Genomic DNA, 14250 nt, shown 5'->3' on the forward strand with positions numbered 1-14250 from the left:
ACACGTGAAAGAGATCAGGATGGGAGGCAAGGTTCCCCAGACCACAGCACCTTACTCATATCAACTGGTACACGGGTGGGTCTTATGTGCTTCGTCTGCATAAACAGTACCTAATGACAGCAGAGGGAAGCAGCAACCAGCACCTAAGGAGAAAGGAGCAGAAACACATCTGTGAGGGCAATCAGGCAAGGCTCCCCAGACCATAACCCTTGGAGGAAGCATCTATTGACATCATCCTGCAGCATGATAATCCTGCCATGCCTGAAGCACAACTCTAACCCAAAACAGCAGCACATAAGAACAAGGTCCCAAGGCATTTCAGTGATGGAACCAGGGTCCAAACCTGCTCACATTCCCCCCAGAGACTAAAAAAGATGTGAAATGTTACATAACTTGGTAGCGGGCAATTATGTACCTGTTATTACCAGAAGGAAATTGTAGCCAACACGGTTCCTCCTCCGAATGTAGCTATCACTTTCTGCAGAAATATCTCCTTGCATATAGGATGTCTGCCACAGCTGCCACTGAAGCTCTGTCCAGAAAGTTGCAACATGCCTCTGGACAACCCTGTGGAAGTTCTTGAACCTCTGTACAGCTGTTATGCTGAGCACTGCCTGAGAGACCACCTACAGAAAATGAACAGGGAATTTGTACAACGCACCCTTTAGGTGACTAGAGTAGTAGAAACATGGTGCACACTGCTTCAACAGCCCCAGTGGAAGGCCTGCCTGTCAGATGTATCCAGCCAGAAATTCACAGGACTTGCAAACCCCCACAATTTTGAAGGCTCTTTCAGCTCTTATGGTGGGGGTAGTGTCGAATCCACAAGGCTCCATGTCAAACAATTTAAAGAAGATGTAGCAATGGGGATCTTGCCACTGCCACGCAGCATCACTGCTAACTTACTCAGAAGGAAGCTCCCTCAGTTAGACCTCCCAAAGACTGCATTAGGCTTCCTGTGTCTAAAATTGCAGCTTTGTAGCCTGATCCTGGGCATATTTACTTAAGTTTGTTAAGACATTCCCCAGTAAATACTAGGTTTCAGATTTGACCCAGGCAACTGGGATACAATTCAACAGCTTGCTTAAATCTTGATTTGAACTAAGGATATATCAGTTTAAAAGTGCCAGGGCTCATTCGCAGTGGCTGCAAAGTAAGAGGGTGCCCTAGGCACGTGCAGAATCTTTTGCATCTAGACTTAGGGTGCTTGGTTTCCAATTCAGAAGGGTTGTACAGAAAAGTGCATGGATAAATTCACCAAATTGCTCAGCCAAGCTCTGAATAAATGCTCTTAAGCCTCCTCGAAAAACCTCACTTGGGGGAGAGGAGGGGAGAAAGAGATTGGAAACATCCCTTGGAATGGATCACTTTGCTAATAAAGGGAAACTTGGAAGACTGCAAAATCTGCCTGAGCGTCCTTTGTCTCTAACTGCAGCAGCCTTGCCTGCTCTCTCTCGCTCTGCTTTAAGGACTGATTGACACGGGGAGGAGGCGCCTCCCGGTGACAAAAGTCCGAGGCGCAGGACTTGAGCGCGTGTGTTTCGGGAGAACAAATCTGGTAACTTTCAGACGAGATTCGCCGCCAGGGGGAGGTGGGAAGAAAGAGACCACGACGAACTTGGAGCGCTGGTCAAGAACGTTGCCATTCCTCAGCCAGCTTTGCAGAAGCGCGCGCGCCTCGCCTTCTATTCCTTTCCGCCTTGGGCTGCATCAGCCTCCCCGTGGATTATCACCGGAGCTACCGTCCCTTGTTGCTTTCGTCGTTCTCTGGGGAGACTCGGTTGCTTTGGCTTGTCAAGTTTGCTTCGGTTTCCTTGGTAAGGAGGGGGAAATCCAACCGAAAAGGAGCATCTCAGAGGATAAAGAAGCCCCCCTCCTCATTGCTGGCCTTTTTTTTTTTTTTTTTTTGGTCTTTCCCCACTCCTTTTGTCTCTTTCTGCCTTCCTGCCCAACCCAAACCTTTTTTCGGAGCTTCGACATGGTGGCTGTTGGGAGAAAGAGGAGGACGAGAGCATGAAGCCTCCAGGATGGGCGCAAACAATGGCAAGCAGTACGGCAGTGATGGTAAGTCCGCTTTGCTGGGGCGTGGAGAACGACACGTCCCTGGATGTCATGGGAGCGAGAGTTGCGCGTGCGGCCGCGTGCGTGGGATGGGCGGCCAGGCGCAACTCCAGCCGCTTCTAAGTGGCTGGAGTCTTTGCAGACGCTGCGCTAGGAACGGCGAGAGGAGTTTACTCCCCCCCCGCCCCCGCCCCCGCCCGCAACGCTGTGATCCGGGATGGCAGCTTGTAAAGTTCAAGGCAGGGTTGTGGTTTCCTTTCTTAGTCTGTTCGCACATCTATCATTTGTCGTCGTACGACCCGGGGCACTCGGAAGTTGCTTCGACGGAGTTAAGCTGAATTCTCCGAAATGTTTGGAATAGAATCGATTTGCGGTTGGCGCTCCTTCCTTCGGAGCGGAATAGGATGGGACAAAGGGCTTTGCCTGTTCAGCGTGTTGTTAAAGTCTGAGCCGAGGAGTTGCTTACGCTGAATAGAAAACAAGGATTGTTTATCAGTAGGTTGAACCCACACAATACCACCATCACGACCTACTTTGCAACACACTGCAGAGGCATATACCCGTTGTCACAGAAGCGTTTTGTGAATGGTTGACACAGGGTGTGGGTGTCTGTTGCATATCCTTTTCTTTCCTCTTAATCCAGAATCGTACAGTGTTTACCATGTATTCTAAAAATAAATCCCTCTGGTACATTCACACTGATGGTCTCTTCCAACTTCACCAGGCAGAATTGTCAACAGAGCATTGACAACTCACTTTGCCCCACCCATTTATCGGGAAGTACAGATTAGAACTATATAACAGGATTCTGTGAGTTAACACATTAACATTAATTAATTCTACCCAAATGAAGAATCCTGTTGGTCTAATTAATGTGGAGATAAATAACCTATATCAGAAACTGTGGTGTGACCAAACTGAAGCACTTCTGAAAGACATCCTATTCATTTCAGCCATTGCTCAAGTCTGTCTAGATCTTTTTTACTCTTTTCTTTCATCTAAAATATTAGCCACCCCTCGCAGTTTTGTGTCATTTGCAAACTTTCTAAGCATCCTCTCAGTTCCCTCAATCAAGTCATTGATAAAATTGTTAAACACATTGGGTCCAGGACAAAGCCCGGTGCCACTCCATTCAGTATTTCCCTTGAAGCTGAAGTGGAGCTATCAATGAGCACTCTTTGAGTACAATCATTCAGTCAATTGCGAGTATCTAGCAGTAGCATCATTTAGTCCATATTTTACCATTTTATTAAGGTGTAAGGTTTGCTGAGGTCCTGGTAAGCTGATTCTCTGGCATTCCTCTGATCTACTAGCCCAGTAACTATATCTGAGAAGGAGATATGGTTAGCCTGGCATGCTTTGTTTGCAACAAATCTGTGCTGGCATCTGTTAATTGTAGCATGCCTATCCAAGTGCTCACAAACATGCTGTTTACTAATCTGTTCAAGAACATTGCCTAATATAGACATCAAGCTGACAGGTTTGTAGTTTCCTGGATCCTCCTCCTCCTTCACCAGTCCTCCAGGAGTTCTCAAAGAGGACCAAGAGTGGTTTTGCAATCTACCTCTGCTAGATCCTTCAGTAGCCTAGGACATAGTTGATCTGGCCTTAAAGACTTGAATTTGTTTAAACTGGCTAAGTTCTATCTTGCTTTCTCCTTGTCTATCTTAAGCTGCAATTCCCTCCTTCCCCCAGTGGCATAACAGTGACCAACCCTTCTGAAGGAAGACAGATGCAAAATAGGAGCTAAGAATTTTTTTGTTTTCTCACCATCACTCATATGCAGTTCACGGTTTTCTCCTCATAGTAGACCTACACCCTTTTTTGCTTTCCTTTTGATTCCAATAAACAAAAAAAAAACAAACCCTTTTTTGTTGTTTCTAATATCTCACAAGTCTCAACACATTCTGAGCTGGATCCTTTCTGATAGTTCCTACCATTTCTGGAGACTATCTTGTATTCTTCTTTGGTGATGTGCTCCTCCTTCCACTTCCCATGCATGACCCTTTTTCTTTTCAACATTTTAGAGAGCTCAGCATGCTGGCCTTCAGTTTCTCCCATTTTCCTTCTTGTGGGAATTGTTTCATAGGATTACTATTTCTTCTTGGGCCTTTTTCTCCTTCAGGATTTCATGCCATTGGATCCAGCCTACCTTCAAGTTCACTAAAATCAACTCTTTTGAAGTCTGGTGTACAGCTCTGATTCTTCTTAGTTCCTTCTCCTCTGGATGTCACAAATTCAGCACAATCCTGCAGGTTATCTTCACTACTTCAACCAGTTCATCCATATTGGTGAGGATTAGGTACCCAACTGCAACCCCCCTTGTTCTTACTTCTATGTTCTGACAAATGAAATCAGCAAGAACTTGTTGGGCCTCTGAATCTTGGGAGAGCTAGATTCCAGGCTAATTGCATGCCCCTTTGAAAGAGCAATCATCTGACACAGAAGCCTTCATCCATATCTTCTGCCTGCCCAGGCAGTCTGTAATAAACTCCTATGTTTATATGACATTTCTCTCATTGTATTCATACTCAGACACTTCCAACAGGATTTCCATGCCATGATTCTTGAATTTATATTTACAATGCTAAGTATAATCCCACCAAATTTCAGGGCTGCCTATAATATCATATCTGTTTTCTTGAGTTTCATTTCCCATACTGTGTGTGTTGGTGTAGAAACATCTTATGTTTTGAGTAGCACCACTAACTGGCCTTGCTGTTATAGTTCCCTGCAAAACTCTTGAGTCCACACTTTGGCCTGCTTCTCCCTTTGTGTTCTGCTTTCCAGTCCATGGCTACAAATTTGGATATGGGCTTTTGCCACCCTCCCCCATTTCTTCTAGTTTAATGCCCTCCTGATGATACTGGCAAGGCCCCTGCCAATACTTCCTTGTCTTCATAAGCTATAGTTCATCTGTTCCCAGGAGACCTTCATGAAGGCCACAACATTTGTCATAGCATCCAAACCTTCTGGATAGCACTATCTATGTAGCTAGTTGTTGACTTCCAAGATTTTGTTTTCTCTTGGGTCATCTCTACTGGAAAGATTGTTAAAAAGAAACCCTGCCTCTCTTCCAGGTTTCTTTATCTTCCTTGTACGTTTTTTTGAGCTTTCTTCTGACCATGTGATTTCTACTTGTATGAATCAAAAGGAAAGAATCATCATTGATAGGTTTGAATAGTCTCCATAACATCTCTGCTACATCCTGGATATAGACACCTGGAAGATGACACATTTCCCATGACGTCATATTGGGTCTGCACATAGCTGCCTTTCTTCCTCTCAGCAGGGGATCATTCCATTATTGGCTAGTTTGGGGTTTACTGTGACATGCAATCACAGTATTTAACTTCATTAAAAAAGAACATCCCAATGCTTATTTAACCTTGATGTTTTTTTTAAAATGACCTATCAATAGATTTAGCAGAAAGAAAGAGGAACACATAAAAATGGGTTAAAATCACATTCTTTTGACCTGATATGCTATATAAAAGATGAGGGCACATGTGCAAAATTACACAATAATGGAGGATAATTTGACATCCATTATATGCTTAAAAGCTGCCTTCAGCTTCACAGATTCCAAGGCTAGTTCTGAATCCTGGTGTGTCCTAAGTATGGAGTTTGTGCCTGCCTCATAGTCTTATGGAATAAACATAGGGATTTTGTATGAACCATATTAACACCACAGACATCGAAGAGCCAGTAAAAACTGATCTTTGCTCTTGGTGTTTGAACAAGCACCATATGTATTCTGTGTCATCTTTTGTAGTTTGTTTCTGATATTTCAAGATTCTGTATTGTACGGTGTAGTGTAGAACTGCTTCCTGACTAAATGGCAAGTTTTTCAACCCCAGGGACAAAGCAAGAGAGAGGCAGTGTTTAATGTGCTCCAGCTGTTCTGTTTAAATGCTACCTCTGCAATTTCATTCCACTTATATTTTTTTTCTGAGCCTGCATTTAGTTGTGTAGAGTTGTGTTTGTCCCATTCAGATTCCTTTCGGTGTAGAACTGTAGTGGCCAAGTTGGTATAATGGTGTGGTAGTTCAGGGCATCTAATAGATATCTGGTTGGAAAATAAATTATGGCATCGCATAAATAATTATTAGAAAAATCATGTTAAATGACAACCACTTTATTTAGTAATTCTAATGTGCCCGGGGTGCTTCCATGTAGTCACTCACTATAGGGCAACTGGCCACAGCAAATTAGACTTTCTCCCTTCCTGCTCATCTCCTGTTCCTAAATGGATCTCATTATGGAAGAGGAAAGTAGATTTGAGCCACAAAATATCAGAATCACTCTGACCTGTGCTGTAGGTTGAAGCTTCCTGTCTGTGCCTTTGAGTGTTCCTGAAATCAGGAATCTAACCTAAGCAATGATTAGTGAAGCAGGTTTTATATCTATAAGAGAAAGATGATTTATTTACAGCCAGTACATTATAGGTTTAGGCAAAGCCTAGTACTGTACCTAACTAGCTATATCCTACCAGGAGAAGTACATTTGCTCTGTGCATGCGGGTCAAGGAAAAAAGGTAGAAGGAGTGATCTCAGATGAACGGTCTTTGACAAAGAACAGATGGAATGATAACAAAGAAAAGACCCCAGAGTAAATCCTTAACTCTTCATCTATGTTCTACTGCCTGCTTATGGTCATAAGGTGCTGAAGAATCTGTGGCATTGGACGTGGATCTCCAACAACTTGATTGCTTTACACAGCTCACTAGCCATGAGATAGCTGTGCAGTTTACCTACTGAAGCCCTGTTTATCCCCTCAAAATACTAGACAGCTTGACTCTTCATGGAGGCAAAAAGGGAGGACCCAGTAATTTTTTCAATGAGGTACCTTTCTCTCTTTGTAAAAGAAAAACAGCTACCATAGAAAACAGCAAATTATTGCCATCAAAACACAAGATTGCTTATTCCCCCTGGAGGTTTTTCCTCAAAATATCACCTGCATGCTGTCATGGAGAACAACTGGACGTACTGGCTGGATTCACACATTGCTTAACTGTATGTTGTTTGGTAAACAGTGATTAGTTAGATTTATGCAATACGCTAAGCCATAAATTGAGATTTATGAACCACACTGAGTGGGCTCACATATTGCACACAGCCACAAATGAACTTTTAGAGGAGTCAAGTTGTTGCTCCTCAAGATTGTGCAAAACCCTTAACATTATCTTTCTCCAAATGTTTTGATAGGGTCTTTGGCAGAATGAAATATTCTTGGCTGGAGCCAGTACAGTTCATCATACAGTTAATAAACTCTATTATTTCTCAGTAAGTTAATTGTATATCTTATTATGGTGGCTTAGTGGTGGCTTTATACCTTACCATTATCATATCTAAAGATGGCTATGATTGTTCTAAAAACCAGTGCAATAAATTACAAGAAAGGGTGTTGAGGCTTCAGCACCCTGAGCCATCACTTCACTTTTTTTCTTTTTTTACAACAGCAGCTTTCCTCTAAGTTGAGAGCATTTTCCTTTGGCTCCTAACAGCTAATGGATACCACGCAAATGATGTGATGTCAGTAATGCTCCTTTCAAAATGTTCTCCAGATATAGTTCAGCGAGGTTGTAAGGTGGGGACAGATACAGAGATTTTGGGGACCACAACTGACCCTGGGCCTTTGGTTGTTCTCCACTGATCCAAAGCCATGTTTTTGTAGCATTCAGCTCTTTTGGCAGTACCGGAAGTCTAGAAGGAAAACTGAAAGTGATCAGGTAGGGAGGGACTGTTCCATTATTAAAGAAGGAAAAATGTAGCCTGCAGATGATGTGTTATGCCTCACTCCCTGCTAGCAGTTACACTGGTTAATAGGTTTCTCTGCTGAGAATATTTTCCTGTTGCACAGATATTTAGTGTATCCCCTTTAATAATTTTGAAGCCACATGCTTTGCTTATGCCAGGGTCAATCCACTGTTTGGCACTTTAGAAGGTAATCCTAATTTTGTTTGAAGCCTGTTCGTCAGTGAGAGAAAAAATGGAATACAATAGAATGACATTTGGTTGCTGTTTATGTTCTCTCTCTTGAGAGTTCATCAGATACTGAAATATTATTTGTGCCCTTCTATGAAGCCTCCTTTGGGAAGGCAACTATAATCCTCCATTATACCAGACACCAGAAAAATAAACATTTCCTGGAATTACACCTCACTTCCTTAGAGGAGCAGCTGTGTCTGCTGAATTCTAAAGCAGTGGAAATACTGTGAATGAGAAACCCCAGCTTGAAGAGGGAAGGAGAGAGCCAGATTATTCCCATTTATTTGCCATTTTCCTCACTGCTGCCACCCTTGTGGCAATCACGAGAATGCTTCCTGGGCATTGTTATCCCCATTTCCACAGTAATAGCTGAGAATGTTCTGTACTGTCATGTAACATTCTTTCCAGATGACTTCTGGATGCTAAAATCCTGGGTGACAACTAGTGAGAAAAGTTCTTGCTGCGCTGCTAAGCCCACATTTTGTTTTGCTCACCTCCTGCCCCTGAAATGCATTATCTCAATATTTTCTGCTACAAATGGGGCAACGTTGCTATTCTCAGTTCTGAAATGAAGGGAGTTCTCTGCAGCTTCCTGGGAGAGAGATTTTCTACTGCAAATTCCTCTTTTCTCCAGAGTTAGGAAAACATTCTAGAATGTGGTCCAGGTCAAGGCCTTATTTATGGATGCAAGTGGATTTTTCTTGCCTTCAGCCATTTTTGATATTTTTTGGCTGCTCTTAGCTTGTTTTTCAGGCTCTTTTGGTGTCTCTATTTTTTCTCTTTTATTTGTAGTTCATATGGGATTTCTCCTATTTTCATTCTTGCCTGAAAGATACTCTTCCCTAGATGATTCACACAGCAGTGTGTTCTAGCCAAGCTCCTGTCTCAAGTGGGAAAGTTAACCTTAGAAAAGAAACATGTCCTCTTCCAGATACAACAGAAATATTTAGGGAAAAAAACATTTACTTGTTTTTCTTCAATATCTGCAGTTGGAAGATCTTGCAAAATCTTGCATGCATCCCTAAAATGTGCATCAAAAGTTTGTGTGTGTGAGGAAGAAAGAGAAATAAAGTCAAATGAAATTTCTTTCATTTATAGCTAAATCAGCATCTTTCAAAGGGCATTTCTGACCAATTGCTCTCTCTGAGAATCCAGTTTTCTCTATCAGTCATTAAATCTTTACTTTTCCTCCAACACCTTCCCATTGTTTTGTGATGGGGTGTACAGTAGTGATAAAAATGATTTTAATCATGTTTACAGTGATTACATTGCTGGGGCTTCCACTGAAAAACTTGAAAACATTTATTTCTGGGAATTTCATGCTCTCCTGGGTTCCTCGAGTTGCAAACAAGACTTTGGGGATGTGGCATGCTTTGATATTATCCATGTTTTTGATATTTAGTTGTTAAGAATCCTATTATAATAAAGAAAATTAATTATCAACATAGACTTCTTTTTAAACTGCCTGGTTTTCCTTTTTTGAAAAGCAATTGTTGAGTAACTAAGGATGATCCCCTTAGTTCTGTGCCAGAAATCCTTTTGCTGGCTAGCATAGACATTTTTACTCAGGTATTTGGTTGCGGAGGTAAGGTTTAATTTATTTTATTAACCTACTTTATGGTTTTCATTTGTTTATTGAAGTACAGCTTTGAAATATTTCATCCTTATACATTGCCTTGAGTTACTTTATCAGTCACTGACAAAAATCCAACACTTTCTAATGTAGTTGGCAAAAATAATCCAAGTTCAGATATTTTGTATGGAATTATCTTTAGTACTTTTGCTTCAATTCAGATAGAGTCATGTCACTGTTCAGCCTTTAAACAGATACCTATAATTTTTATACTAGTATTATAATGTACATCTTTTTCATGCGGTTTCAGTCATTTCACTAAAATATAGGTAGTATTGTATTAGTAGTAAGGCTATATAATGAAGATGACATATTTTCTGTCTTTTTTTTTCTCTCTCTACTTTTTTAGGTGAGTAAATTCCTAGATTAGTACTGGCCAAGTTCAGTTTGTTTGTGCTTTACCTACATAATATATAGTGCACACACTTATTTACGCACACAAAAATGTGCTCCAGTCTTTGATATTAATATTTGTATTTCATTGTCTATATAGTGGTTGCTGGGGAAGCAAATGGCTGATATACCTAGTAAACCCAAGGAAGGCAGGCAGGCAGGCAGGCAGGCAGGCAGGCAGGCAGGAAGGAAGGAAGGAAGGAAGGAAGGAAGGTCTTACTCAGTTTTCAGTTTAAAACAGGAAATTCCTCTCTACCATCATATAATGCATATAATTTAGTATCATAAATCATGTGGTATTTGCCTCCTTATGGTTTATAAGATAAGGTATTCACATTGAAAGTATCTTGATAATTCCTTCTGTTCTCTAAATGCAGAAAGAATGGTGTCAAGGATACTTCTCTATGCAAGGCTTGGGGGAAAAAACCTGAATGTGCTTTTTCCCAGTATGGAAGACTTTTTCTAGTTACTTGTGTTGTAACTAAGTAAGTGAAGCAGGAGGAAATGTATGTATGTATTAGTAAAGAAGTAGAATTCAGTTTGAATTGCACAACCTGCAGATACTAGCTTCAGCAAAGTATATTGCAGTCCATCAGTACTGCATTCTAGGCTTATTGAGTAGATTACTGTACAAAAGTAATTGGCTTTTAACTATTAGGAAAAAAACCCTCTTCCATTAAGAAGCTGCGCTGCTGCTATATAGGAATTCCTGTCTTATTTTTGAGTACAGATTTAATTCTTGTCCTTTGGAATAAATATTTGCTCAAATAGTCAAGCACATAGTACCAGAGGTCTTCTGAATATTCTAAAACCTGTGGAGTCCAATACCTTGGATTGCGAGTAACTTGTTCTGTGAGTGTTCCGCAAGACAAGCAAACATTTCTAATAAATTTTAACTTGATAAACGAGCAGTACGAGTAGTACATGACGCCGAATGTCACATGATCACAACTGAGCCAATGGTGCTTCTCTCTCTCGCTGCGGGATTGTGGGTGATCGTCTCCCATGCTAGTGATAGTGAAAGTCGTCCTACACAATAACCCTCCTTTCTCTTGTCTCCCTCACACCAGCCACGAAGGTTTTCAAAGGTAAGTGCAGGTTAATTTGTTTTATTTTTCTTTATATTTTGTATTTTCTTTATTATTTTGGATTATATTACAGTATTGTAATCATTTTTATATGAATATTTTTGGGTTGTGGAATGAATCATCTGAGTTTCCATTATTTCTGATGGGGAAATTCGCTTTGATATACAAGTGCTTTGGATTACAAGCATGTTTCCAGAACGAATTATGTTCGCAAACCAAGGTTTTACTGTACAGGATGTTTTGTTATGGCATTCATTGTGAAGAGCGAGCTAAAGCCAGATTTTCCATCATATAGCTCTGATTAGGCTCTTAAAATGTCATGTAAAACTGATATTGCTGGCTAAAGCAACCCTGGGTTGGATGCTGAAGAAGGAATGGACAGCAGAAGATGCCAGAAAGATTAAAATTAATAAAGACCTATTAATTAAGTCCAAGTACTTACATTGGAGAGATCTTCCCTCAGTCAGCTGTGGTGAGTGAAAATAGCAGTGAAGAAGGTTTGCCATGGCACACAGCTCACAGAGGTGTTGCCTTGTGCAAGTTTTATAATCCTCTAACTTCTATTCCCCTCCCCCCCCCAGTTTAGATATCATCAAGGGAAAGTTACATATTAGCAAAGGTTACCTACATAGTTAAGTATGTAATAGGTATTGGGTGCCTAATTGAGAAATAAGAGGAATAATTGAGAAATAATTAGCTAATTGAGGTAAGCAAATAGGAAGGAACTAGCTTGTCCAAGCAAGCATTTGTGTGCTAATTAAAAGAACATTTCAGTCCCAGGATAATAGGGATGAGAATTATGCAGTTGAATTTAAACGAGAAAAATGAAAATGAAATATTTTTCAACATTAGATTTCAGTTACTCATCTTCAAGCCACTCAGTGAACATCTCTCTCCCCCCGCCCCCCCCCCCGAGCTTTGGCTGTTGGACCAGTTGTTGAGTCATGTCCAGGCTGGAAGTTTGTTTCATGTTGTATGTGTGGCTGTTTTCAAAGAGTGTTGGTTGGACTGAGCCAAAGTTCTGTTTCAAGGATAGGTTGGCTTTATGTAAACCAGAGCACCAATCTCTAGCATCATTGTCGTTAAAAGTTCAGTTGTTCCAGATTGTGGTCTGGGTCTAGGCAAATTTATTTACTCTACCTATTTATTTCTGATGTTCCTTTCCATCAAACCAATAAATAGCCTGAGAGCTGAATACTGTACAGAATGACTGCTATTGCTGTTAATGGTCACCAGAGATTATGCAAACATTTTGGCTGCTTGAAGCAAAGCACAAACAGCAGCATCTCACCAAATCAAGCTGCAAAGTAGTCAAGTAATATTAATCCAGTATGTGGAATAACTGTGCTCCCACATAATCATACAGATAAAATGAGCTTTTTTGGACTGAGCCAAAGTTCTGTTTCAAGGATAGGTTGATTTTATGTAAACCAGAGCACCAATCTCTAGCATCGTTGTCGTTAATTTTTTAAACATGCCTCGGGGCCTCACACAGGCATGCATAAAAAATTAAAATATTTAGTGGCTGTGACTCAGTGCTTTGTTTGGAAGGGTGCCTATCTGTCTACAGAAAAGACAAGGATGGTAGAAGGCTTCCTGGAGGAGCAAGAGAGGGCTACTTCACCAGCTTACTTTCTGGTAAATGAGTGTTTGTAAGTGACCATCCCTCCCATGAAAACTATTTTGTAAATAGGAAGTCCCTCCATTTTGTGAGACCATCCATTACATGCTCTGCAACTTTAAAATATGTCCAGACACAGATAAGTGAGTCTGTCTAGCTGTACCTCTCCAAAATGGGGTAAAGGGAAGGTTGTGTCTGACTGAGTAGTAGCTGCACTTTACGTCTCCTGATTATCCAATCTTCCCTTGTTAGTGCTTTCATATATCATGCAATACTGGCTCTGCTTATCTTCTTTGCATGAGACCCAGGGCAACCATTTTTCTCTAACAACCATAGTTCAGGGAAGACAGTTTTTGACACATTCATATCTTTCCAACATGCTGTCTGGGCACCATGCCAGAGAAGCAGCTATGAAGTTGAAGCTCTGGCCTCCCTTCCATTCTTAAATGACAATCATTTGACTTAATTGAGATTGCTGAGTTTGCTGTGTCATGAGGCTTATATTTCAGGTTACCTACAGATCAGTCATAGAAGATCATATTTGTCACCTTGAACTGACCCTTAACTAGACCCACACTAAAATAAAATACATATGAAGTAGTTGGGGTGGTCATCAGGAGTTCTGGAATGAAGGATCATAATTCTTTGTACCATTTGAATCAGGAGAGGCCAATTAGAGGTTTATATGCAGTAGTTCACTGGATGAGGATCAGGAAGCTTAGACTGAATCCTGATAAGGCAGAAGCATTATATATAGGTGATTTCCATCACAGGGAATTAAGAAAAACCGCATAGTCTAGACCAGTGTTTCTCAACCTTGGCAACTTGAAGATGTGTGGACTTCAACTCCCAGAATTCCTCAGCCAGTTGAAGTCCACACATCTTCAAATTGCCAAGATTGAGAAACACTGGTCTAGATAAAAGTTGCACTCCCTCCAGTGGAGCAGTTGCATAGTCATGCGATGCTCCTGGTTCCATAGTTTTCAATGGAGAATCAAGTAAGCTTGATTCTAGGAGTGTTGTTTCTTACCTCCAGCTTTTTCTGGACAGTGATAACCTAGCCATTGTGATTCATAAAGCAGTAAGCTCAAGACTGGACTGTTACAATATGTAGTCTTTGAAGTTAGTCTGGAAACGGCAGCTAGTGCAGAATTCCGTGGCTGGGGTGCTAAAGGGGGCAAATGACCACGAATACATTCAGTGGTGTGCAGGATCTAGCTCACAAGAGCCAATTGTTAAATTTTCTGGAATTTGGCAAGCCGGTTAAGAGCAGAGCTGAGCCACTAGGCCTACCACGCCATTCAGCTGTTCCGTGGCTAATGGTGTGGTGCAACAGCAGCAATGGAGCTGGCAGAGCCAGTTCTTAAACATTTACCAGCACGCCAGTGAACACATTATACTGAACACATTTTGAACAAGCTGCACTACCTGCCTGCATACGGCTGAGTTAACCTGATGGTATTT

General features: G+C 41.2%; 1 protein-coding gene across 1 annotated transcript in view; it reads left to right on the top strand.

The window, feature by feature from the left end:
- Positions 1-200: 200 nt before the first annotated feature.
- Positions 201-14250, top strand: part of FBXL7 (F-box and leucine rich repeat protein 7) — a 149961-nt gene continuing 135911 nt past the window's right edge. The window contains exon 1 of the mRNA XM_088130710.1: positions 201-2064. Within this exon, the coding sequence (XP_087986836.1) occupies positions 2028-2064 (37 nt within the window). The 5' untranslated portion in view covers positions 201-2027. The remainder of the gene's footprint in view (positions 2065-14250) is intronic.

The sequence above is a fragment of the Python bivittatus genome, unplaced genomic scaffold (assembly GCF_059951505.1).
Source record: "Python bivittatus isolate LINGU-HERP-01145 unplaced genomic scaffold, Pbiv_v1 ctg000840_np1212, whole genome shotgun sequence".
In the NCBI taxonomy this organism is placed as follows: domain Eukaryota; kingdom Metazoa; phylum Chordata; class Lepidosauria; order Squamata; family Pythonidae; genus Python; species Python bivittatus.